This window comes from Thalassophryne amazonica, chromosome 2, assembly GCF_902500255.1.
Source record: "Thalassophryne amazonica chromosome 2, fThaAma1.1, whole genome shotgun sequence".
NCBI lineage: Eukaryota > Metazoa > Chordata > Actinopteri > Batrachoidiformes > Batrachoididae > Thalassophryne > Thalassophryne amazonica.
The window spans coordinates 56533662-56559740 of record NC_047104.1 but is presented as its reverse complement, the minus strand read 5'-3'; the positions used below and the strand labels follow the sequence as shown (position 1 = coordinate 56559740).

Genomic DNA, 26079 nt, shown 5'->3' with positions numbered 1-26079 from the left:
GCCTGGCAAATGAAGACCGTACACACCCACCCACCTAAGTTACCAACCTAGCTAAGGCTAACAGGATAGGTCACCTTCGATATGGGTGGCTGATTACACATATTTTTGAGGACTGATCATTGGTTCTTATCACAAGTGACTGAGTCTGGGCAACACCAGTTTAGCTAACTTCACCAAGTTACTGATACCTGCTAATTTGTGCTAATGATGCTAACATGAAATTAAATAATGCTAAAATTTAACTCAGACTTCTTAGATAGTCTGTTCATATGATTAACTGTACAGTAAGCCTGTTCATATGATTAATTGTATGGGTTTGCCATGTTATCTTAGAAATTTGTATTAAATTAATAGAGAAAGAACAAGCATGACTGTGTCCAAAGCAGCTAGTCACAATTAGTAGTAAGTTCTGCTAGCTGCTGGATTTGGCACATTTGGCACATACACTATTCATACCTTTGTGGCTTAAAATATCTTGAACTGGTGATTCATTCAATCATTTTCTGCTGCTTATTTAGGTCTGAATCATGGTGGCAGTAGACCACATGTCCATATCCTTGGCTAAGTCCTCTAACTCTATTGATGCCTTTATGGTGTCAAATCTTGCGCATAATCACGTTCGCGCTGGGGAGGCTGAGATTTCACTGTCAGCGTAAACAAGCGTTTGCGGCACTTGTTTGCAACATTGCGTAGTTATGGAGATGAGTTCAACCAAAATATGTATTTAGATGTTTAACTAAGATAATCATGAGTCTTTAATGTGAGTTTTATAAAAATAAATTTAAAAAAAGCATGTTGCTGTTAGGGTTGTGTGTCTTTTTGCTTAACAATTCCCTTATCAGTCCTTCAGAGCGGCCGTTCTTTTTGGGGGTGTTTGTCAGGAAAATTATCATTTCTCTACATTGATTTCAGACCCTGCAGCGGGTCTGTAATAATGCGTTTCTGCAGCGCGGCTTTGCTTTGAACCTTGAACCAGTAAAGCAGTGCTTCGATCAGCTGCTTTGTAGGTTCTTTGTTTTATTTCGCTTTATCTTAATTTTTCCCCGCTAAAACCCTAAAAAGCATATGTCTGTGAGTAATATTTACCTTTTTTATGTTAAACTGACCTGTTATGGTCTTCTGAAACAGTTGATAGATGTATTTTATAACTTAAAAATGGGACTGATGCTAATGCATTAGCATGAAAATTCAGTAAGGTATATGTTATATTTTATATTCCAATTCTAAGGTGGAACTATGCCAGTATACAAAGGTATATCTAAATATCTAAAAAGGAAGAGTAAAATAGGAGAGTAGAAAAGAATAGCGTAGAGCCACTTAGGTGCCTGGTCTCGAGAACTAGGGATGGTAGGTTGTCTATGGCATTTTCAATGTTAAAGTTAGCATTAAGCTGAACCATTCTCAAGCCTCCCTCCCCAGCGTGCAAAGGATTCTGAGATACTCTAAAACCATCAATACAGTTGTCACAAATGGGTTAACTAGCAATAGAGACCAAAATAGTTTGTGCTTAGCTGTAAAAATGTTTATTTCTCCTGTAACTTTTGCATTGCAACATTGGCTTCAATGGAGATTGACCTACTTTTGGATCCAGCCTCAAGTGGCCATTGAAGGAACTGCAGATTTTGGCACTTATGCATTTCTTCTTTCTGCAGAGCCAGAGTTTACTGCCTGGGTAAAAAACCACTATGGAATAAAGCTACTTGTGTCTCTGTTGTGTTGCTTCATCTGTTTGCAGTACCTTGGCCCTCTCCCAGCGTCCACTGCTCATCATCATCAAAGTGTGAGTCTCCCCCGATTCCTGGCCCAGGAGCAAAAGCATGAGCCAACAAGCCATCTTTGCCATCGAAGGGATAGCCATCTCCATGTTCTGTTCATAACAACATTCAACATTCATACATCAGGACAAAGCAGAAAAAAAACCTGCCATTTTAAAAACAAATCCTGGCAGTTTAACAAGTGGTGCCTCTTAAACAACTATGCAGTTTACACCTTGCACATGACGTTTACCTGAAACTTCTAGGAATTCTGCAAAATCGGGATTAATATGATTTGTTGACATTTGACAAACCTTGTGTTTCTCTGGTATGTGCGGCAAAACTGATATGATAGTTATTTATATGTATATTTTATATATGTATTTTTTTATTTTTACTTTCACTTTTGATACTCTGTGTGCTGCTATACAATGCTGCTGGAACCTCAATTTCCCTGAGGGAATTTTCCCAAGGGATTGAAAAAGTTCTGTCTAACCTAATCTAATCTAATGCAAAATTGCAATGTGATTCTAATATTTTATGTTTGTGGTCAATGTCATACTTATGCTGTTGCCTTTGTCATCTTATTTATTTATTTTTTGCTTTTTTGCCTTTACTACCATTAGGCACTTACAGTGTGTGGCTGTTAGCATTAGCGTGCAAAATAGATTGCAGTTTATCAATGCATTTTGAATTTCAAAAATTCTGCAAAAACCCTGCACTTGTGACTCAATTATCGCACAATTGTTTACTAAACTTTTTTTGGTTTGCTTGTTTTCAGTGTTGTCGGTTATTTGGAAGGGTCATTAGCTATTTCTCCAGGAGGCACAAGGGAAATGTTAGCCCAGATTTGTTATGTCTTCTTTTAAACAAAGACCTTCTCTATGCTTGCCTACCATGGAGGGCTACCTGTGAGGGCTAAAAATCACTCGCAAAAGTTGCTCTGTGCACACTGTCTCCACTCAGCCACTGAAGCCTATATAACACCGCCGGCATCTTGGTGGCTTGCCTCACTAGGCTGCTTCTAGTGCAATCTTCCTGTTTTTGAGAATGGCCTGCTCCAAACTGATTTAGCTTAGATTAATATACTGTTGCTATTTATTAATGACTGAATTAAATTAACTAAAGTGCTTCAAAAAATGACATGGATGTATGGATGTAAAAGTGGAGTGCATACTTATGCAATCCATTAGATTAGATTAGACAGAACTTTATTGATCCCTCGGGAAGACTCCCTCAGGGAAACTGAGGTTCCAGCAGCATTGTATAGCAGCACACAGGGTAAGAAGCACACAGAGCATCAAAAGTGAAAGCAAAAAACAATTTGCAAATATAAATGTAAATACACAAATATGAATACTGGAAATACTGCTCGCTACTGGTTTACTGGCTACTTCTGTTCTTCTTCTTCCCGTCATCTGTCTTCCTGTTACTCCTCCTCCTCCTGAGTGAGGAGTTATACAGTCTGATGGCCTGAGGGACAAAGGAGTTTCTCAGTCTGTTGGTCCTGCACTTGGGAAGGAGCAGACTGTGGCTGAAGAGGCTCCTCTGGTTGCTGATGACGGTGTGCTGAGGGTGCGTATTTATGCAATCCATTCATCTGAGTTTTCATCAAGTTGTAAAGATTTTTTTTCACATTAAGATAAGAGTGCATAATTTTTTTATAATTGGTGTATGTTAAGTATTATACCACACCATACCATTGCGGCCAAAATTAATCATGATGTCGGCCTCTCCGTCCATAATACGGGTGAAAGAGAGTGGGGTGACGTCACTCCATACTTTGAAGGCTCTGAAGAAAGCATCATTTATGACTTCCTCATCCAGATCAGGAGTGTGTCCCAGGATTCTGAAGTTAACAACAGCTGAGTTAGCACAAAGATGAATACAAAATATTAAAAAAAAAACCTAAAACACCAGGTGAAATCAACACATGGAACATGCATAGTGAGACAAATGGTCACTTCAGTGTTTCAACCCAGCACGATACGAAAATGCTCTTTGACCTGCTGACTTCTTCTTCACCCTGGGAACACAGAGAAGTACCGCATCCTGCGACTGCAAGGCACGGGCTGGGCTTTGTGCTCGCAGGATGCGGTACTTCTCTGTGTTTAACTCTAGCGGATTACAACAAGAGGCCCGGCCCGGGCCTCTTGTTGTAATCCGCTAGAGTTTGGTCACTAACTCGGACGGCGTTTAGCTGCTTTGCTGCCAAAGTTCATGCAACCAGCTCCTCCTCCTTTCCGTGGACCTTCAGTCTCCTTCTTTTTTTCCCATTTCCTCTGACATACCAAAATTCTGATGTTGAACTCCTACGCACGAGCACTTACAGGTCAAGTGTTACCTCGAATGACCTTGTGTCATGCGTACTCCCTTATTTCTTCTTCTTTTTTTTCCAGTCTCTTTTCTCTATTTGAGATCATGGAACAGAATCCAGCCAAAAGCCATCCAGCAGCAGAATGTGAATCATCTCTTGAAAATGTACTTCAGCCGCAAATCCTCTTATAACCAAGTCTACACATTCCTCTCTCTAAACAGTCTAACATCTTCTCGCTCTTATGGTCTTTGGCTTCATGACAAACACACGGGGAGACGAACAGGAATGATCAAGACGCACAAAGTCGCTGATGTAAATAAACCAATTTCACATCGCTGTAGACCTCAAACAGAGCCAAAATAAAAGACCTAACGCATGCTGCTGAGGAATGCTGCTGTTAGCAGGATACAAGACGCGAGTACTTCAGATCACAGTGCATGTGTGTGTGTGCACGCGCTGCGGGGGAGGTTAGGCAGGGCAAAGACGAGGTCTATCTCACAAAAAAAAGCAAACAAACTCCAGCTTTGTATTTCTACTTTCCTGCATTCAACAAAGTGAGCTTTTTGGAATGAAATACACACTCAGAAATTTTACACTGTGAGCCAAAGAAATATGTTTATGGTTTGATCTCAATCACTGAGGCAGCTGGTGGGTTGCAACACATTACCATATGGTTGATAATCTGGATGTGTGATACATGCATGACATGCACCAAATCAGGGTAAAATAATTATAATTCTATTTGGTGCGATGTGTTAGGCCAGTGGCTTCTAATTTTTTCCATACTTTTTTTTCCATACTACTGTCTAAGAAAGGCTGATCTCCACCACCCTGTACACATGCATGCATTGTGGTATTTTGACTTTAGTTAACATGTGCACATCAAATTTTCACAAACTCATAGCAGACAAAACTCTCAGCTGCTTCGTAAAAAAGAATCTAGGGATGATTCCCAGCTAGGAAGCCCTATGTACGAGGTCTATTAGACAATAAACCGAACCTTTTATTTTATTTTTTTTACTATATGGATTTCAATGACGTGCGATTCCACCAATCATGCTTGAACCCTCGTGCGCATGCGTGAGTTTTTTCACACGTGTCGGTGACGTCATTTCCCTGTGGGCAGGCCTTGAGTGAGATGTGGTCCCGCCCTCTCGGCTGAATTCCTTTGTTTCACACGCTGCTCGAGACGGCGTGCGTTGCTTTATCAAAATTTTTTCTGGACCTGTGAGGAATATCCGAGTGGATACTATTCGAGAAATTAAGCTGGTTTTCGGTGAAAAGTTTAACGGCTGATGAGAGATTATGGGGTATTTCTGTCGCTTTAAGGACTTCCCACAGAGCAGGACGTCCTGCAGCGCTTCCAGGCGCCGTCGTCGGCCTGTTTCGACCTGAAAAGATCCTAATTTAAGGCTTAATTCACCCAGGACGTCGTGAGAGAACAGAGAAGATTCAGAAGAGGCCGGCATGGGGACTTTATGCGGACATTCCACTGTTTAAGGACATTTTTTAATGAAAGACGTGCGCGCAAATTCGCTGAGTCGTTTCCGTGACGACTTGGCGAATCTGTGTGCGCCGCGACAGGAAAAACACCTCCGTGTTGAAAACCATTTGTAAAATTCAGTCGGCTTTTGATGGCTTTCAACAAGTGAGTAACTGAGAAATTGTTTAACAGCTTGGGCATGTTCCAACTTGCCCGTTAAGGTTTCCAACGGAGGTGTTTTTCCTGTCGCGACCCCCCGCGGTCGGGTCCGGCCCGACATGCGACTCTGCCCGCACGTTCTTTCATTACGAAATGTCCGTTAACAATGGAATGTCCGAATAAACTCCTCATGCCGACTTCTTCTGAAAGTTCTCTGTTCTCTGACGACTTCCTGGGTCAACAGAGCCTGAAATGTGGAAGTTTTCAACTTGAAACGGCGAGACGCTGCCGCCTCGAAGCGCAGATCGCTGTCAGGCGCCGTGGGCCGTCCTTAAAGCGACACTTACAGACCAAAATCTCTCATCAGCCGTTAAAATTTTTACCGAAAACCAGCTGAATTTATCGATTGGTGTCCACTCAGTTGTGCCTTAGAGTTTTGAAAAAATTTTGATCAAACAAAGCAGCAGTCTCTGAGCCATTCCTAAACAATGAAAAAAACGACAAGAGGGTGGGCCACTCCTCACTCACAGACTGCCCACAGGCGAATGACGTAACCGACAGGCGTGAAAAAACTCTCGCATGCCCACAAGGGTTCAAGCATGTCTGATGTAATCACACATGATTCAAATCCATATGGTTTTTGAAAAAAATAATAAGGTCGGATACTTTTCTAATAGACCTCGTATACATCAGACTTATCAACGGTAAATTTGACTTTGACATCTAGCCTTGATCAATGATCAAACTTCTTCCCAGAAATAAGCTCAATCTACCCGCCAAGCTTAATGAAAATCACTAGGCATTCTTAAAATATCCACCCTTTAGTTACATACATACAAACCAAGACAATCACAAGAGTGTACGAGGTCTGTCAATAAAGTAACGGTCCTTTTAATTTTTTCAAAAACTATATGGATTTCATTCATATGTTTTTACGTCAGACATGCTTGAACCCTCGTGCGCATGCGTGAGTTTTTCCACACCTGTCGGTTACGTCATTCACCTGTGAGCACTCCTTGGGAAGGAGTGGTCCCGCCCCCTCGTCGGATTTTCACATGCCTATCTCGGCTTTCAATGCTTACCAGTCCAGTAAGTATCAGAGAAATTGTGGAGAGCTGAACATGTCCAAACTTGTCCTCTGACACGCCGAAACAGAGGTGTTTCTTTGTCTCGCTTCCAAAGCGAATCTGTCTTTACGCGCGAAGCCTCCGCGTGGCTTTCCATGACAAAATCTCTTGTTAAAAGTGAAATCTGCCGGAAAATGGCTGATGTCCAGCTCTTGTGATAACCAGAGAAAGAGCACACGATGGTCTCGTATCCACAGAGCCATCCGTTTAGAAATGGTCCGGTGGCTTGTGCCGCGTCATCGCAGCTCGGAGCGCGGTGCGCCGAGCGTCCTTAAAGGGGTCCTTAAAGCTGTAGTAACAGACCTTATTCTCTGTGAAGCCCATAAAATTTTCACCGAAAGCCAGATAAATTTTTCGAATGGTTTCCAGGTGCCTGTCTCTAACAGCTTCTGAAAAAATTCTGATGGAAAAAAAGTCCTTTTCATTCCGCCATTTCCAGACAATGAAAATCCGACGAGGGGGCGGGACCACTCCTTCCCAAGGCGTGCTCACAGGCGAATGACGTCACAGACAGGTGTGAAAAAAAACTCACGCATGCGCACGAGGGTTCAAGCATGTCTGACGTAAAAACATATGAATGAAATCCATATAGTTTTTGAAAAAAATAAAAAGGACCGTTACTTTATTGACAGACCTCGTACACCTCCAGCAGAGTCTCAAAGTATTTCTCTAACCTGTAGGTGATGTCTTTCGTTTGCCACATGGGTTTCCTGTGGAAGAAGTTGTAATTGGCCACATCTGGCACGCCACAGCGGGGCTTTTTCATGATCTCCACAGTTTTGGCATCAATCTCCCCAGTTTCTTGCAGTGCAAAGAATTTCTGCATTTTCTTGAGAGTGTCCTTGAGCACCATAAGGTTGCATCTGTCTTGTGGGCATCCATAAAACTTATTCAGGTAGTGCTGAAAGAGGCGAGTGAAAAATCAAATAATGTTATGCAGTAAGAATTTGTATAACTCAAAACATAAAATACTCAACTGAAGTATTCACGCCTACAAGGTAATGTCTTACTAACAGAGATTTTACTGCAAAAAAAGATGCAAAGTTCAGTAAGTCATTACTTTTGAACTATTCATGCTAGCTGCATGACATTTTCAGGTGTTGTTCTTGGATACTAGATCTCTTTAAAGGCTACAAAAGAGGATACACAGTTGCAGTTCATCAGTTAATAGCTTGATTTTTTTTTTTTTACAGATTTCTGCAAGCTAAACACAGGCAAATATTCAACTGTGGATCTTCTTTTATAGTGGTTAAAGACATCTTATAAGCAAGAACAACTCCTGAAAATTTCATGAATGTAGCAAGAATAGATAATGACTTATTTAAATGGGTAACTTTTTCTGTACCACTCAGTTTTGCAGTAAAATCTGTCACACCCCATTTTTAAAACCCCAGTATCTCAAAAACCCATAAAGATATAACGCTGAAGTTTTGTACGGTGTTTACTGGGAATAATAACATTATTTTATGAAAGTATGAAACATTTCTTGGCAATGGTCAGTGGGGAACATTTTCTGAAATCTGGTGATCTGAGGCAGATTTGGGATTTATCCTGTATTGTTTTCAAATTGACTGGTTTATATCAACCCTGTCCCTGTCTTAGAAATGAACCAAACTAATCACTGTATCGCTCTCTTTCTCTCTATCACTGTGAAGGTGGATGCTGAATCTTCTTTAAAACTTTACAGTTGTATGATTGGGTCATAAAAACATGAATATATTCATGAACAACAATGCAATGGATCTTCAATGGCACGGATGATTTCCCCTGACTTGTGCTTTTCAGTCACTCTGAATGTTAAACTTTCAGTATTTCACAAGACTGCCTCATTAAAATTTGAAAAATGCTAAAATGAAACCCCTGAGATACCCTACATCAGTGATTCTCAACCGGGGTGATCGATCGTCAGGGGTGCCGTGGGTATTTTTCATATTCGCGATTATTTTTCATATTCGCGATTACCGTGAATTATTTATTTTATCCACAAAGCATAAAACGACAGAATCTGATGTCAAACGTGCTGCAGCCTCGCTCTCGTCTTAAGGCGGGACAATAACAAGGAGGCTGACGGCCGATTAAAACAGTGCCGTCTCCTTCAAAAGCCGTCTAAAATGCGGAGCTGTCGGTGTGTGTGTGTCTGTGCCTGTGTGCGCGCGCGCGGAGTTAACAGGCTGCAGACTGCGAGGGAGGGGAGGGGGTGGGTGAGGGAGATTCCTGAATGAAGGCGCGACACGTTCAGTGCGCAGCGAGCGCGGAGCAGAGAGAGGATTTTAACCCGAGTGAACGTTAAAACGGAAACGTGAAGCTGCCTTTACTTCTCTCTGAACTTTTTCTAAAGGTGTGATTCTGCCGTTACCATCCTGTTCACACCATGTGCGCGTCGTATGCTGAATTTATGAGATCATGAGATGAAATAAACGGTCAAATATCTTTAAAAACATATTTAAAAAATGAGAATATATGAATGAACTGAGCCACAAAAAAAAAAAAAAAAAAAAATGTTCAGACGCACAGATCACAAAAAGCAGGTGAGAACTCTGAACTTTAACAGCTGTTATTTTCTAAAGGTATTTATTTGTTCAGTCTTGAGCTTAATGCAGTGTTTAAGCACAAAACGTGACTGATGAGGAGAAACAATTTCAGAAATGCAACAGAAACAACCACAAATCAGAAAAAGTTGGGACTGTATGTAAAATGAAGATAAAAATAAAAATGTTGCACCATTCCCAGTTTCTCCACTCACAGAAGCCAAACGTTCTTCCAGAGTTGTGTAATTATACTACAATAGTAGAATATAAAGAAGGGGAAAAAAAGAAAAAAAAAATACAATATATTCGTCAATCGCAATTATTTGACAATCGTCTCCAGAAATTCCTAATCGTGACAGCCCTACTTGAGATAAGAGCGCAAAATGCTTGAGGATTTTCGAAATGTGGTGTTTTCTGTATTGATTTTCTATTAATAATAATAATAATGATATTTGGGTTTTGCGCAAAACCAGAGGTAATAGCATTATAATATTATTTTGGTTGGTGGTGTGCCGCAGGATTTTGTAAATATAAAAAGGGTGCTCTAGATGATCTCAATGTCAATAAAGCCAATTTGCTGTAAAAGTGATCATGGGTAAGTACTTATACTGTATGTTGAATACTTATGCAATGCAGTTTTTTGTTTTAAATCTTTAATTTTGATGAGGATATATAGGTTTTAACCCAATTAAGAGCATAATTGTTTTTTATTTGTTGCTTTTAAAAAAAACAGTAATAAAACTAATCAAAACCCACAGTGGGTTCTTTGTTTTTAAGGGTGGAGAAAAAAAGCTGTTACTATTTCCCAGCTCAGTATCACGACCTCCTGCTTCAAGAATAAATAAGTGAATAAACTCACCAGAGCAACTTCTTTGTCTGTTTTTGGGGTATCGTCTCCGGGAAACCTGATAATGGGAGAAGGAGCCGCGGAGATTTGCTGAATGGCGACGAAACAATGAAGCAGAAACACTTTGACAACAATTCGACAACTACATGTCGGAAAACCCATTTTTTCTCCCAGAGGTGAACAAAATCTGAAGCGGAGTGATTGTCGGTGGCGGCGGGTTTGAGCTCCTCTGCAGTTTTCTCTTTCTCTCTCACTCTCTCTCTCTTCAACAGGACACTCTGCACCTCCTCGGCTCCATAAACTTTTTCATTTTCTGCTTACACACGCACTTTTCCCTCACGCTTTCTGCGGAGCCCCCAATTTAGGAGGCGGGAGCAGAGTGGAGGAACTCGAGTGCCTTGATCGAGAGAGTGACGTCATCTCAGAACATGGCGCCATTTTGGTTCCAACTGCGCTGAACTACTGAATGAACCTTTAATGTTTTCAATATTTTTTAAAATCATTTAACCACATACAGCAACACACCCAGGTACAGGTGCCATCAAAATAAATGTTAAAATAGTTAAGCTATCAAATTTACAATTTATGATGATTTATTTCATTACTTTAAAGTCTGTTTCATGCAGCTGCTGTTCTTTAACTCCGAGTCATGCAATGACGTGCGAGACAGTTTTAAAGTTATCCGTCTCTCGATTATGCTTTATTCTGAACTAATTTGACCCTCAGCAAGCTTTTCTTTCTACAATCTTCACCTCCAAATTCAAGGTAAGCTGTACATTTTCCTCTTTTACTGACTTCATGCTGTAAATGTGTGGACTTTTCTGATCCATTTATCAGCTTGCGCGCTATAAAAACTTATAATATGATGGCAGACGAAGGATTAAAAGCAGAAAAGTAAGTATCAAATCACAGCTTTTTGTGTTTGATTTAACAGGTCTGAGTCTGAACACTGAAAAAAATAAACAGTCGGATTTTTAATCACAGAAATGACTCTGGTCCCACTTTCCACAAATCGGGGAGTGTCAGAGCTGAACTTTAATTTGTACCGTTATTAGGGTGCACGTCCGGACTGCTCGGAGTTCTTAATGGAAATACATTAAGATCGGATGGGTCATTTTATCTGATGTGAGTGAAAAATCTGCTGTACAAAATCCGTTATATGCGGTGTTTATTACATGGAAAACAATACAAAAACTTTGGGACTTTTTTGTCCGGTGACTGCGAATATCTGGTTTATACAACGGTTTAGGTGAGTTTTACTGTACGTGGGACTGAACAATAAATAACAATGATGTCGGCTTCCATCCCACATGGCTGACTTTATTTTCCCAAATTTTTCTTCTGTTTGGATGTGAAGGGAATTTGTAAATCTTGAAGCCCTTGCTGTGACTATTTGGCATCCAAATGCACAGCAACCCGGTATTTTCAGTGAATAAATAAATAAAATAGCCAGATTTACATGCAGACACATTTACAGCCAACGCTATTTTTGCCCCAAGATGGCACCATGAGTCACGTGACCAATTTTTTCGACTCATCATGTCACCACTCTCTCTAATAAAGGCACTCTAAGTAGCCCGGGGGAATAAAAATATTTCAGTTTCACAGAGTTTCTCATACTTGTATTTTCACTGTCTGTCTCGGAGGGAGTGGAGACAATACAGCTCCTGAGTGAGTTAACAATAAATGAAAATATCCTACAAATTTGCCATTATAATTAAATAAAAACATTTAATTTTTTATTTTTTTAAAGACTGTATTTCCCTATCTGTCTTGGAGGGAGTGGACACATTACAGCTCATCAACAATGAACTGAAATCTATACATTTGTCATCACAAATGAATAGATAAAAATACAATTAATGAAATGCTTAAAAAAATCTCAGTTGAGCAGAGTTTCTTAATTTTATTTTCCTGTCTTAGATTGACTGGATACACAGCTCCAAAGCAAGTCAACAGCAACATAAACATTCTACAAATGTGTCGTGTATTAAAAAAAAATATGTTTCTGTTTTCTGAATCAGCGTTGCTTTTTGGTGTATTGTGTTTTGACTAAATTTTTTTCAGAATCTTTAGCTGTCACAATGTCTATGGCAACAATGTTGGAATATGATAATGTTCAAATGTTGTTAGGTTCAACCCGTGGAAGTGTATTTATTTACACAGAACAGCAGATGTGGTGCTTGCTGATTGTATCATTTGTTAAAAACAAATTGAATATTATATTGAATTTGTACAGTGAATGTCTTCATTGATCCAGTGTTTTCAATCTTGAATACCAACCCAAAAATAAGAACACTCTGACCTTCCTCCAGTGATGTATTGTGAAAATTAATGTGAAGGGAGACCGGCTTCTGCCAACGACTGTAACCAGAGTGATAAACCTCATCTACTAAATCTTTTTTTTCTAAATGCCTCGTGTACACCAATGCCCCAAGTGCCAAAGAAAAACTTTCACTCTCATGAAGTTGGTTCATGCCCTTGAGGCAGGCTTCTCGATCACATGTGGACTCAATGACTGCCAATCCACTTTTTCCAATTACCCATCTTTCAGATGTCACGTTTATTCAAAACAAAGATCTTGCATTTTACCTACTGATGATCCTGCTAGTGAGGAGCCTGCTTCTGAAGATGAACATGAGCGGGTTATGTGTGATGATGCAGATGTCCATCCCCCTCCTTGTATGGATACAATTTTATATAACTTTAAAAATAATCTTTGTAGCTTCATCCTAAAATGCAGGGGGAAAAACAATTTACCAGAATCTGTTCAGCAAGAAATACTTAGTGATGTAAACTTTCTATTTTGTTTAAAAAAAAAACAAACAAAAAACAGAATTACGATGAATTTACAGTATATCTTACCATCTTAAAGAAAATGGTTTTGATGTCTAAGGATGTCTTGAACTTCAGCAGGTTTTACAGTCTAATGATTTTTTTGAGGAAGCATCAAGAGGAAGCTCTTCTCAGTTCAAACTGAAAGAATATTGCAAGTCGAGGTTAGACTTGACCGAACCAGTTCAATACACTTTAAGAGGGTCTACAGGACATAAAATAGGTAGCTTCTCCTATGTTCCCATTTCTGATGTTTTGAAAAAATATTGTTCCCATGAGGATGTGTGGGATGATATAGTCTCTGTAAATACTGAAGATGAACAGGTTTTGACTGACTTTTGTGATGGATTGTACTATAAGGAGCATCCTTTCTTTAAAGAATATCCAAATGCCTTACGACTGCATTTCTGTGAGGATGAATTTGAGGTAGTGAACCCTTTGGGTTCAAAGAAAACAAAACACAAACTGTGCCCTTCTACTATACTGTAGGTAATGTACATGGAAGGTACAGGTCTCAAGTGAAGCATATTCATTTAGCATTACTGGTGTGCTTATTCCCATTTAAAGGAGTGTGGCTTAGAAGTTATCCTAAAACCACTGCTAGATGATCTTAAAGTGCTCTCAACAGATGGGTTCACCCTCACTGTTGGAGGGGTTGAGCAGAACGTTCATGCAGCCCTAGTTACCTTTTCAGGGGATAACCTTTCAGCTCACATGATTGGTGGATTCAATATGTCATTTAACTCAGGAAGAGTTTGTAGACATTGTATGGGAACATATACAGATATAAAAGAGAAATTTCAGGAAGATAGTTATGTCTTAAGAACATCCGATGTTCACCAGTATCACCTGGAATGTATCCAGCAAAATCCTGACAGTAGAGCAACTTATGGGGTACAGTGTAGTTGTCCGTTTAATGTGCTTCCCTATTTTGATGTTACTAAGTCCTTACCTCCAGACGTAATGCATGATCTGTTAGAGGGTGTCGTACCTTTAGTTTTGAAGCATGTCCTGTGCCAAGCTCATAAACAGAAACATATCAGCATACAAGAAGTAAACGAAGAACTACAGAGAATGACAATAGGTCAAAATGATAGCGCAAATAAGCCAGTACAGTTGTCTGAAAGACTATTACAAAGAGGAGGCATTGTGGGCTCGGCATCTCAGAAATGGTGCCTTTTTCGACTTTTTCCTTTTTTGATCACACATCGTATTCCTCCTGAGTGTCAATATTGCCGTGTATACCTGGTGTGCCGAGAAATTGTAGATATTGTCCTAGCTCCCACAGTGAGAAGAGAGAACCTTCCTCTTTTAGATGTATGAGTACTTGTGCAGGAATTTTTGACTGAGTGGAACGCTGTATTTGGAGATGTTATTCCACCAAAGTGCCATTATTTAATTCATTATTCTGAATGTCATTGACGTCAATGTTTGGCCCTCTTCGTTGGTGCATGAGGTTTGAAGCCAAACACCAGTATTTTAAGAATGTTGCAAGTAATTGTCGTAATTTTTATAGCTTCCACTGTGAGCAACTGGTACCAGTTAAACAATGTTGAGAGTTTTCTTCAAATAATTTCTTTGATGATTTTGAGAAGGTACCAAGAAGCAGTACTAGCACTCCATTTTGTTTCTTACTATTTACACTCCAGTGTGCTCTAGAGTCTAGAACAATATTTTACTGATGTTTCTTTTAGTGAAGATAAAGTTATTCAACGTGTTTCAGAAGTAACCGTTAACAATGTCAAGTATGCCCCACACGATGTTTTTGTTGTGGATGTGCTGCATGGTGAGAGAATTCCTCTTTTTTCCAAGTGAAATACATTTTTTAATGTGGACACTACGTGGATTCTTTGTGGAAAACTGATATTTCCAAAGTATTTTAGCCAGAACTTTTATGCCTATTCAGTCAGATTTGAACAGGAATGGACTGTGATACAGCCTGGAGCAGAGCTAGATTTTAATGCTCTTGATATACGATATATATGCAGTACTCGTATATGCAGTTGATGGTGATGTCTTTGTGGTAATGAAATTTTGTGTGTAAGAACAGTTGAAATGTCCTTTTTATGTCTTTGTGGCATTGAAATACCATGTAAGAAGTTAAAAATGACATTCACATTGTACAAATATTTTAGTACTTGTGTATTGACTAATCTTTTGATGTTGCCTCTTTCTACTTTATAAACAGATGAGTTTAAGCATTTTAAATTGTTTCCCCTGGGATTTAAATGTAAAAACTTTATTCATTAATTAAAGTTTATTGTAAATGAAGATTGTGGTGTTCGGAAATTACTTACTTCCCAGTATTTAAATTTGTACTTCTTTTAAATAATTGATTGTGGGGAAAACAAAACATTGCTTTCATTTGCTCTCATTCCTTTCTATTTAACAAGGACATTTTTTGCCACTTTATAGGTACAATGGCATCATCGCTAGGGTGGTACCCCTAACAAGAACAAATTTGTACCATCTAATGGGGTACCTTTTTGTACCAGTGGATTAAGGTACAAATGTATTGCTAAGGTACAAAATTGTCTCTTAAAAGGTACAGTATAAAAGGGTACAACTGTGTACCTATGGTAAGGGTGTTGTGAAAGTGTCGTGACACAGACCCACAACAGGGGGCGTTAATGAACGGACAATGGATAAGCCAAAAGTAACAATTTAATGTTGTGAATCGCACAACGACGTACAGACAATAACAATATGGTGGAATGTCAATTATACACCAGGTGACGTGTGGGCAGGCTCGACGATAGAAGACGCCTGGCGAGAGAAGAGCCGGATCCCACACAGCTTCCACCACCAACGGAGCTGAAGAACACCGGAGCTGCCAAGCCCTGCGCCCCAGGTGGCCGCTGTCTTCAGCAGTCGGAACCGGTACTGCTGGCAGAGAACAGAGACAGTCCTGATGAGTGTGAGTTTGCACACTCAGTAATCCCACAGTCAGTGTTTAGTTAGGAGGGAGCACCTCCACCTCCAATCACACACTTGTGCAGCTCCTGTTTAACCACTTATCTGGTTTGGGGTGTGAGGCGAAGCTGTCGCTGATCACACCAAACACCAATCCCACAGATAAGGACACACCACAGGAAAACGGCTGCAAGGAAGTTCAGACTATTACTCAATGTTTTGTTCAGCAGAGAAAATTACCTGAATGGTAGCTGATTTCTCGGCGGGGAGGTGGAGTTGCAGTCCGGCCTTTATGGTGGTGGTGATGAGTAGTGGATGAGTGACAGCTGGTACGGATGATGAGTGACAGCTGTCACTCCCGGTCGCTCCGACGCCCTCTCGTGCTTGAAGCCCGCACTTCAAGCAGGGCACCATCTTGTGGTGGTGGGCCAGCAGTACCTCCTCTTCAGCGGCCCACACAACAAAGGGTACCATTGCTGTACCCTTGAGACACCACCCCAGTGAAATAAATTATGGTGGAAAATAAGTTATGGTCACCCACAAACAAGCAAGACTTCTGGCTCTCACAGACCTGTAACTTCTTCTTTAAGAAGCTCTTCTGTTCTCCACCTGTTACCTGCATTAATGGCACCTGTTTGAACTCGTTACCTGTATAAAAGACATCTATCCACAGCCTCAAACAGTCAGACTCCAAGCTCAACCATGGCCAAGACCAAAGAGCTGTTGAAGGACACCAGGAAGAAAATTGTAGATGTGCACCAGGCTGGGAAGAGTGAATCTACAATAGTCAAGCAGGTTGGTGTGAATAAATCAAATGTGGGAGCAATTGTAAGAAAATGGAAGACATACAAGTCCATTGATAATCTCCCTTGATCTGGGGCTCCACGCAAGATCTCATCCCGTGAGGTCAAAATGATCATGAGAACGGTGAACAAAAATCCCAGAACTACATGGAGGGACCTGATGAATGACCTGCAGAGAGCTGGGACCAAAGTAACAAAGGCTACACACTACGCAGAGAGGGACTCAAATCCTGCAGTGCCAGGCGTGTCCCCCTGCTTAAGTCAGTACATGTCCAGGCCAGTCTGAAGTTTGCCAGTGAGCATGTTGATGATCCAGAAGAGGACTGGAAGAAAATCATGTGGTCAGATGAACCCAAAATAGAACATTTTGGTAAAAACTCAACTCGTCGTGTTTGGAGGAAGAAGAATATAGAGTTGCATTCCAGGAACACCATATCTACTGTGAAGCATGGGGGTGGAAACATCATGCTTTGGGGCTGTTTTTCTGCAAAGGAGACAGGACGACTGATCCATTTTAAGGGAAAAATCAACATGGCCATGTATTGTGAGATTTTAAGCCAAAACTTCCTTCCATCAGTGAGACCATTGAAGATGCAACGTGGCTGGGTCTTCCAGCATGACAATGATCCCAAACACACCGCTCGGGCAATGAAGGAGTGGCTCCGTAAAAAGCCTTTCAAGGTCCTGGAGTGACCAAGCCAGTCTCCAGACCTCAACCCCATAGAAAATTTGTGGAGGGAGTTGAAAGTCCATGATGCCCAGCGACAGCCCCAAAACATCACTGCTCTAGAGGAGACCTGGTGCAAACCTGGTGAAGACTTACAGGAAATGTTTGATGTCTGTCATTGCCAACAAAAATTATGTTATAAAGTATTGAGTTGAACTTTTGTTAATGACCAAATACTTATTTTCCACCATAATTTACGAATAAATTCTTTAAAAATCCTACAATGTGATTTCCTGGATTATTTTTTCTCATTTTGTCTCTCACAGTTGAAGTGTACCTATGATGAAAATTACATACCTCTTTCATCTTTCTAAGTAGGAGAACTTGCACAATCAGGGACTGACTAAATACTTTTTGGTCACACTGTATACAGCTTCATGATGAAGTGGTATAAATGAGGATTTTCTTTCACCAAAACATCAAATCTACGCTTACATCTCAGATGTATGTTCTGGCAAAATGTCGGTGAACTTTCAGGTCTTCTTTTTTAAGAAAATCCTCCTCTGTACCACTTCATCATGAAGCTGTATAACTGTTGATACAAAATGCAAAACATGCACTGTGCACAATTTCTCCAATCAAAGTCACAGAGGCCTGTAACTTCTTCTGACTGGCCTGTGCCTCTTGATGGCTTTCCTCACTCTTCTTGCACAGCCACTCAGTTTTTGAGAACTGTCTACTCCATACAGATTTACTATAGAGTGCCATACTGTTTGTATTTCTTTGTAACTGATGTAAATAAAGTCCAAGACATATTCAGTGACTTGGAAATGTTCATGTATCCATCCCCTGACTTGTCTGAAGAAAACTGGCAATAAAGCGGATTATACAGGTATTATACCAAAGTGTTCCATTACTTATGCAACCCATCATCTTGGTTTTCATATTTTTAATTCATTTATATCAAGTTGTAGAGCTTTGCTTTCAGTTTTTTAAGGAAGATAATGTATGTATTTTTTTTTTTTTTTGGTAGTTGAAATTGCAGAAACAAATTAAAATGTGTGAAATACCAAGTGTTCCAAGACTTTTGGAGGGCATTGTTTGTAAGATATGTTGTTGGTACTGTAGTTAGTTATTTGCTTCTTCACTCTTGTCTGTTCCTCAGTGTGGCCTTTTTCTTCAAGTTTGGGACTATTTGTTTTTCCTGTGTGAATCTGATACCATTTTAATGTCAGATAACCTGATAAAATCTCTTCCTGCCAACCCAGTGGTAAATTACACTGGGATCAGATATGAGATTTTGTTTACTTGTAGCTTGTAGGTATGCATGGTGGGAAGGCCACAGCACTTCCGAATTAAGACAGCACCAGCAAATGCAGAAATGCTTACAAATCCAAAAAATACATCTGCATCAATTCAGTGAGAGGTAGTTGCATTAAAAATCAACTGCAAATTGATAAAAACACTAGCAAACACAAAGAATGCTAACAAATATAGTTATCAGCACATGCAACACTTTAATGTCTCTTTGGTTATTGAATGTAAATACACCACTCAAAAAAAGTAAAGGAACACTTTTTAATCAGATTATAGCAACAAGTCAATTAGGGAATAAACCTGTTGTGTCTGATCATTTGCAGATGTTCATGCTGTTATACGGTCACAAATTGAGCTTTACCAAAATGGTATTTGTGATCATATAACAGCATGAATGTCCGCAAATCATCAGACACAAGGGGGTTATTCCCATTCTAATCCAATTCCATCGTTTGCACGGTTTATTTTTCTGTAGGTAATTCAGCCGGTGAGGCTTACTGTTGAGCCGAGGCAGCGTTGTTACAACAGCGGTCAGGGCGCAGAGTAATCCATCAAACGTGAAAATCTATCAAATGTGAAACGGTAATTCTGTATCATAATCCACATCAATACTTTCGTATGGTAGCTGAAATTCACCCATTTCGGCAGCAGCATCTGTACACGACTTTCTCTGTCTCAGCTAACAGCACTAACAGCTAACAACACGTGCAGCCAATGTTCTGTTGAATTGTGTGTCTCGTCGCTTAAATCGACAGTTCCGTGTCCCGACAGTATTGCGAATGAGCAGTTGCGAGGAGGACAGGAATGACATTCGACAGGAATGACATCTCGTCAGAACACCGGTCAGGGCGCAGAGTAATACATCCAAATGTGAAACGGTCGAATATTTTGTCACCGTTACCCAGATATTATATGGTCTGAAATCTCACACGCTGAACCAATCAGATTCATGAAAACAAATGTAATTGGATTAGAATTCAACTTCTGGGATATTGATCTGGTCAGTTAAGTAGCAGAGGGGGTTATTAATCAGTTTCAGTTGCTTTGGTGTTAATGAAATTAAGAACAGCTGCACTAGGAAGGCAACAATGAGACAACACCCAAAACAGGAACGGTTTTACAAGCGGAGGCCAATGACATTTTTCCCCCTCATCTTTTCTGACTGATTTTCACTAGTTTTGCATTTGCCGAGGGCAGTGGTGTCCAAAGTATTCCAGAAAGGGCCGAGAGGGTGCAGGTTTTCTTTGTAGCCACTGACTCCAGCAGGTGATTTGATTGATGAACTCATCCTAACTGCTCAAAGTGACAATCAGTGAAATCACCTGCTGGAGTCAGTGGCTGCAAAGAAAACCTGCAACCTCTCGGGCCTTTCTGGAATACTTTGGACACCACTGGCCTAGGGTCAGTGTCACTACTGGAAGCATTGGCACTGTACCTGGATGTTACAGAGGTTGCACAGGTAGCCTAACTCCTCCAAGATGGCACATGTATAGAGCACATGCCATTACCAGGTTTGCAGTCTCTCCCAACACAGTCTCAAGAGCATGGAGGAGATTGACAGGCAGTTATTCTAGGAGAGCTGGACAGGGCCATAGAAGGTCCTTAGCCCATCAACAGGACTGGTATCTGCTCTTTTGTGCAAGGAGGGACAGGATGAGTACAGCCAGAGCCCTACAAAATGACCTCTAGCAGGCTACTAGTGTGAATGTCTCTAACCAAACAATCAGAAAGAGACTTCATGAGGGTGGCCTGACGACCCGACATTCTGTAGCGAGCCCTGTACTCACTGGCCGGCACTGTGGAGCTGGATTGACATTTTCCATAGAACACCAGAATTGGCAGGTCCGCCCCTGGTGCCCTGTGCTTTTCACAGATGAGATCAGGTTCAACCCGAGCACCTGTGACAAGATGTGAACAGGTCTGAAGATGCCGTGGAGAATATTGTGCTGCATCCAAAATCATTCAGCATGACTGGTTTGTTGGTGGGTCAGTAATGGTCTGGGGAGGCATATCCCTGGAAGGACACACAGACCTCTACAGGCTAGACAATGGCGTCCTGCCTGCTCTTGGTATCAGGATGAAATCCTTGGACTTATTGTCAGACCCTATGCTGGTGCAGCGGGTCCTGGTTTCCTCCTGGTGCACGACAATGCCCAGCCTTATGTGGAGATAGTAGATAGTTGCTCGTGGAAGATGAAGGAATTGATACTGTTGACTGGCCCCCACACTCACCTGACCTAAATCCAACAGAACACCTCTGGGACATTATATTTCAGTCTATTGGACGCTGCCAGGTTGCACCTCAGACTGTCCAGCAGGAGCTAAGTGATGCCCTGGTCCAGATCTGGGAGGAGATCCCGCAGGATCCGTCGTCTCATTATGGGCATGTACCAACATTGTCAGGCATGTATACACACGTGGGGGCCACACAAACTACTGGGGATCATTTTGAGTTGTTGCAATAAAATTTTTGCAAAATATTCCACCCTGCTGCATAATTTTTTTGCTTTAATTTTTGGATTTTGAATTCAGCTCCTCTGTAAGTTCACAATTTTCATTTACATCAATCAATGTGTCATTCTTTCATTCCTAACACATTACCCAGCCAATACATATCAGAAAAGATATCCGGCATGATTTTTTTTTTTTTTTTTTCCCCATTAAAATCTGATGTGTTCTGAAAAGTTTTCCTTTATTTTTTGGAGCAGTGTAGGCCAGCTTCATCCAGCTGCAGACAAAGAATATATTCAAGGTGTTGTACTGACATCTGGTGGTCAATGTAGGAAGTTACATATGTAGGAAAAGTCCAATAAAGTTACCCACATAAAGTAATAATAATAACAATAATAATAATAACAATGCCCTGTGACAGACTGGCATCCTGTACATGGTGTAACCCGCATTACACCCTATGAATGAATGCTGGTATATGCTGCAGCCCCCCTGGGACCCTTAATTGGAGTAAGTGGTTGAAGATGAGTGAGTGATACTACTACTACTAATAATAATAATGTTATTGCACCAAGGTTGTTGTTTTTGCCATTTGTCTCTGTCTATTAGTTAGTTAATTTGTCACCAAGTTATCTCAATCAGACACAAATTACAACAAATTCAATTACATTTGGGAGTTCTGTTCCCAAATATTCTGTTCGCATGACCGACAGGAGGAGAACACCGAGGACAGACAACCCATGCCCACACTTACACCCACAGAACCCGGAGAGACAGGACAGGTGACCAGAGACATAAAAGGACATGGAAACAGGAACCACATAAAAAGAACACCAAAAACACCTCAACCGAACCGAACCCCAAAAATAATCAGGACCAAAATGAATAAAATCAAACGTCTACAATCAAAGATTAGTAATAATAAGGATAAAAGTAGTGCTATCACTACTGAATGTTTTTTCTGTCTTGTTATTATGTCCGCCAAGGACGTAATAAATTCATGGGCATTAATTTATTTATTTATATCTCTGCCTGATTGTTAGCAGGATTACGTCAAAACTACTGCACAGATGTTGAAAAAAGTTTCACCACAGATGGATATTAGGTCATGGAAGTCTCCATTAAATTTTGGAGGTGATCCGGATCTAGATCTGGATTCTGGATCAAGATTTCTCTTTATATAGGCTTTGAAGGATTACATCAAACTACTGCAGGGATTTTGACTGCATGGACTTTGATGAAATTTTCACCACAGATACATATTAGGGCATGGAAGACTCCATTAAATTATGTTGGTGATCTGGATCTGACTCCAGATTCTGGATCAAGATTCCACTTTATATAGGCTTTAAAGGATTACATCAAAACTACTTCACGGATTATCACCAAATTTACACCACAGATAGATATTAGGGCATGGAAGACTCCACTGAATTTTGGAGGTGATCTGGATCCGGACTGGCGGACGTCAGAAATCTCTGATTGTTCTTGCTTATTAAATAGAATTTCACACACATTTGGATTTTGAAAGTATGATTTTTGATCAGAGGTCTAAGTACATAATAGGATGTTCAGAAATGTAAATGTAATTCCTCCAATAATTTTATGAGCTTCATGAACTACTGCAAATCAACATATGCACTCTGAACAGATATAGATAGAGAGATAAACAATTTCTTCTGTAATAATGAAAATAGGCACTTTTGACACACAACATGCACACACAAGTTGTGCTTGAAATATTGTTAAAAACATGACCCCCTCTAGCGGCTTATCTTTTGCATTGCATGTCTGTCCGCTATGAAGGTCCGGGAGCTGCTGATCTTCACTGAGTGCATAGATTTTCCTAACTCTCTTTGACATCCCTTTGTTTATGGATTTCTTTGAACAGTATATGACAGTAGACTCTTCTTTAAAAAAGAAACCTGAACAATTTCATTTTTTTTCTGATAGAGATTTGACAGACGGACAGATCACAAACAGGATTTTGCGGTATATCTCGCAACTCCATTTCCCTTCCCTAGTTAATTTTTCCATCGCCGGAGCTGCTGTTGGTGTTTGCAGAGTGAATTTAATATCCATTTGCCAACAGTACCCAGAGCCTGTCACTTTGCAGCAGGAGCTTTATTTCATGCACTGATGCATGCTGCCATCTTCTCCGACTGACACACGCACGGTGATCTCTCAGAGCCACACAAAAGAATTGCTCCCTATTAAATGTACACGGGCCAGCTTCTCCAAACACCAAACACCAAGATGGGAAAATTTGAGTCACAGCTACAGTAATTGAATGGCTTTGTGAATATGAATACGATTTTACATGCAAAAAGTGATTGAAGTGATACCTCTTGATTTGCATGTAAATTATTTTCTTATTTTGTCTGTTGAGTGCTTTGGCATCCTCTAGATTGAAGCACCTTGCTCTGTGTATTTTGATGAAAAACATTGTCGTTGCATCTCTTCCATTTGTGTCTGGTTGCTGGTGAGTTAAAGGGGCTGTATTGTGCAAAATAGTTTTTCTTCCCCCTACCTTTTACACTCCAACATATTTGGGGTTTCATGTTGAACATCAAAGTTCTGTTTGTGCATTTAGAAGCTCTCCTGCTCCAAACAACATTTAGCCCGAAACATCTGGCTTTAGACTGCTATGGGATAATCTGTTACATAATCACATATCTGACCTCCTATTTGATCTGTGGCATAGCCTTTTGAGCGGTGTTCACATGATCAATAAGTATCGGTGAAAACATTTACAGTCTTGTGCATGTGGCTTGTTGAGACAGTTTGGCGCCCCTCAGAGGGACACTGCAGGGGTGCACCTAATCTGAAGATCAATTTTGGTGAAATTATACAATACTAGCACATTTCCCATGGGTTCTAGATTGGGTAGTGTTTAAAAAAGAGGTGCCTGACATTTTTCAAGGGTGGTAAAAAATTATTCAAAATTTCTCTAATGAGTTGGAATGGTGTGTAAGTCCAGAATGTTTTAAAACTTTAGATCTCAACAGTTTATAGAGGAAGAACTCAACCCTTTTATATCCTGTTAATTGTGCTTTTTAATGTTAATTTACTGTCTTAATCCATTTATACATTTTTAGGTTCTTGTTATATACACCCTGTTATCATCATCATTTTATTATTACTATTGTCATTTGATTTTTAAATAGACCACAATGGAAATAAGTGTTTTCAGTTTCTCATGTTATCCATGTATTTTTTTTAAACATATTTTCAATTATATTATGTGCTTACATTGAACTTACTAAATAAAAGCACACACAGGCGTAAAGGTGATTTACCACCCCCCTGCTGGAATGGCGTGTGAGTTCAGAATGTAATTTTTTTTTTTTTTTTTTATTCGGCACACAAAATATTCAAATAGAAAAAAAGAACAATTCCACAAACAAACACAGACAAAACTAGTGAGTCCGAAAGGGTGTGGGCTGAAGCAAAGCTTATTAGCGCCCACCCCTGCTAGTAAAGTCCAACAATTCTAATCAGTCATATTTACATAAATACAAATTCACTACTACATGTCGACACACAGACATACACATCAATATACTATTCACTTATAATTATATTTATATAGTACCAGATCACAAGAAAATCGAATCAAGGCACTTTATGCCAATAAGGACTAACCTTACCAACCCCCAGAGCAAGCACTAGGCAGCTAGGGTGAGGAAAAACTCCCTATAAGGAAGAAACCTCAAGCAGACCAGGCTCTTGGGGGTGACCCTCTGCTTGGGCTGTGCCATATATACCTATATACATACGTATATACTTTACAAACATAAATATATACATACATATACACAGTCACTTATATACATATACACCTACCCATATCTATATATCTACATACGCATATACATACCCACACATTCAAATATACAATAAGTCCCACTTATAAATTGAACATTCCATATAAATCAAATTATATTTGCTTCTTTATGATACTTAGACATAATGTTCTTTTTGAGTAGTTTCTTAAATCTTACTAAGGTACTACTCATTCTAACCTCTGTTGAACATTTGTTCCATTTCCTCACCCCAACCACAGACACACAAAAACCCTTTACATTTGTTCTTACTGGTGGTTTCATAAAAATTGCACAACCTCTTAAACTATATCTGGATTCCTTCAATCAGAACAGACTCTGGACATGTCTCGGTAAGGCTTGGTTTTTCGCTCGAAATAAAGTATGAATTGTAATGTAATCGACCAAATCTATGAATTTTAATAAATTTAAAGACACAAATAGAGAATGAGTTGGTTCACGATATTGTTTATTGCAGATGATTCGTATGGCTTGTTTTTGCAAAAGGAATATTGGATTGGTATTTGATTTGTAAGTGTTTCCCCATGACTCAACACAATATGTCATATATGGTACCATCAGAGAATGATATAAAGTAAGTAACCCTTCTTGCGGCAGTAGGTCTTTGGCTTTATACAAAATGGCTATAGTTTTTGACAATTTTGATTTCACATAATTTATATGTGGTTTCCAGCTAAGTTTATTATCAATTATAACACCTAAAAATTTATTCTCTGTTACTAACTCAATTTCCTTATTGTTTATAGTTAAATTTTTACATTTGGGTGCCTGTTTATTTCCAAATATAATACATTTAGTTTTCCCAAGGTTGAGTGACAACTTATTAGCGTCAAACCAAACCTTAAATTTTTCCAGTTCTTTCTCCACTATGTCCAGAAGCTGTTCAAGATTTTCACCGCTACAGAACACAGTTGTATCATCCACAAAAAGGACACATCTCAGTGAACTCGACACCCAACTTATATCATTTATATAGATTATAAACAACAAAGGACCCAGCACTGAGCCCTGCGGCACCCCACATGTGACATCC

General features: G+C 39.9%; 1 protein-coding gene across 1 annotated transcript in view; it reads right to left on the bottom strand.

Moving 5' to 3' along the window:
* Positions 1–10535, bottom strand: part of mmp2 (matrix metallopeptidase 2) — a 60529-nt gene extending 49994 nt beyond the window's left edge. The window contains exons 1-4 of the mRNA XM_034186324.1: positions 10228–10535; positions 7515–7741; positions 3455–3603; positions 1739–1867 (exon numbers count right to left, since the gene is read on the bottom strand). Of these exons, the coding sequence (XP_034042215.1) occupies positions 1739–1867; positions 3455–3603; positions 7515–7741; positions 10228–10377 (655 nt within the window). The 5' untranslated portion in view covers positions 10378–10535. The remainder of the gene's footprint in view (positions 1–1738; positions 1868–3454; positions 3604–7514; positions 7742–10227) is intronic.
* Between the last annotated feature and the right edge of the window lie 15544 nt (positions 10536–26079).